The sequence below is a fragment of the Cimex lectularius genome, unplaced genomic scaffold (assembly GCF_000648675.2).
Source record: "Cimex lectularius strain Harlan isolate CLEC.00 unplaced genomic scaffold, Clec_2.1 scaffold1137, whole genome shotgun sequence".
Taxonomy (NCBI): Eukaryota; Metazoa; Arthropoda; class Insecta; order Hemiptera; family Cimicidae; genus Cimex; species Cimex lectularius.
Genome location: NW_019393645.1, coordinates 1 through 976, shown reverse-complemented (window position 1 = coordinate 976; position 976 = coordinate 1). Strand labels below are relative to the sequence as shown.

General features: G+C 34.6%; 1 protein-coding gene across 1 annotated transcript; it reads right to left on the bottom strand.

The window, feature by feature from the left end:
- Window positions 1-5: 5 nt before the first annotated feature.
- On the bottom strand, window positions 6-532 carry LOC106673506 (probable cytochrome P450 6a17; the record flags this gene model as incomplete). Its single annotated transcript, XM_024229951.1, has 2 exons — window positions 6-214; window positions 288-532. Coding segments are annotated over 2 exons (454 nt in total), but the record flags the coding sequence as incomplete, so codon positions are not given.
- Window positions 533-976: the final 444 nt, after the last annotated feature.

The window sequence follows — 976 nt, the reverse complement described above, 5'->3', positions numbered from 1 at the left end:
TTTCCAAAAGGCATGTAAATCTCAGGGGGTTTTCCATCGGCAAACCTCTCCGGTTTGAACTTCCTCGGTTCCTCGAAATACCGAGGGTCGTAATGTAACGATCTGACTGGTATGATCACCTCCATGCCGAGAGGTATTTCGAAATCCTCCAATTTGTACGGCCTGGTGCAGACCCTTTTTAAAATACCCAGAATCGGATACATTCTCATAGTTTCTAAAAATAAATTTGTCTTCAAAAATTGATAAAATTTCAAATGTATTCTGGAACCGTTTGAAAAACGTAATACCTTGTATGACGTGATTTAAATAAGGGATATTTTTGACCGCCTCGTAGGTCAGGCCTTCGTTCTCCTTGGCGGCTCCTGCGACCTCTTGCCACAGTTTGTCCTGAATTTCTTTATTTTTTGACAATTCATAAAAGGCGAATGCGGCTGTGGTCGCAGTCGTGTCATGTCCGGCGACAAAAAACGAAAACACATGGCCAACCAACTCTCCTTCTGTGATACCTGAAAGTACGTACAAGTTAAGTCTTCTTTGAGTTTAGTACCATAACCTTTTTTACAAATGATGCACGTTTCTAACAAAAGAATGCGTAAATCTCTTTTTCGAGATTTTTATAGATACTCATTTTAAACAGAAGTGATTTGTTTCACTTTGAAGCTTAAACCTTTTGGAATTTTAAAGCTTTGAATGCATTTGTAAAAGCAGTGTTTTTCAAACTTAATTACATTTTCAGTTATTTCTTTTCGGATTTACATAATCTACGCTAAGATTCTGTTTTATATGCTGAATGGAACAAAACATAAAGCTGACTTTTCCAAACTTACAAATGGAAAATATTGGTGGGTGTATTCATTGCTCCTGAATATTACATTAAACTAAAAAAATTCAATAAAAATAAAATAATAATAAAAAGTAAAAATGAAGTGAAAATTTAAATAAAAATATTACATTAAATTAAGGAAACATGCAAGGA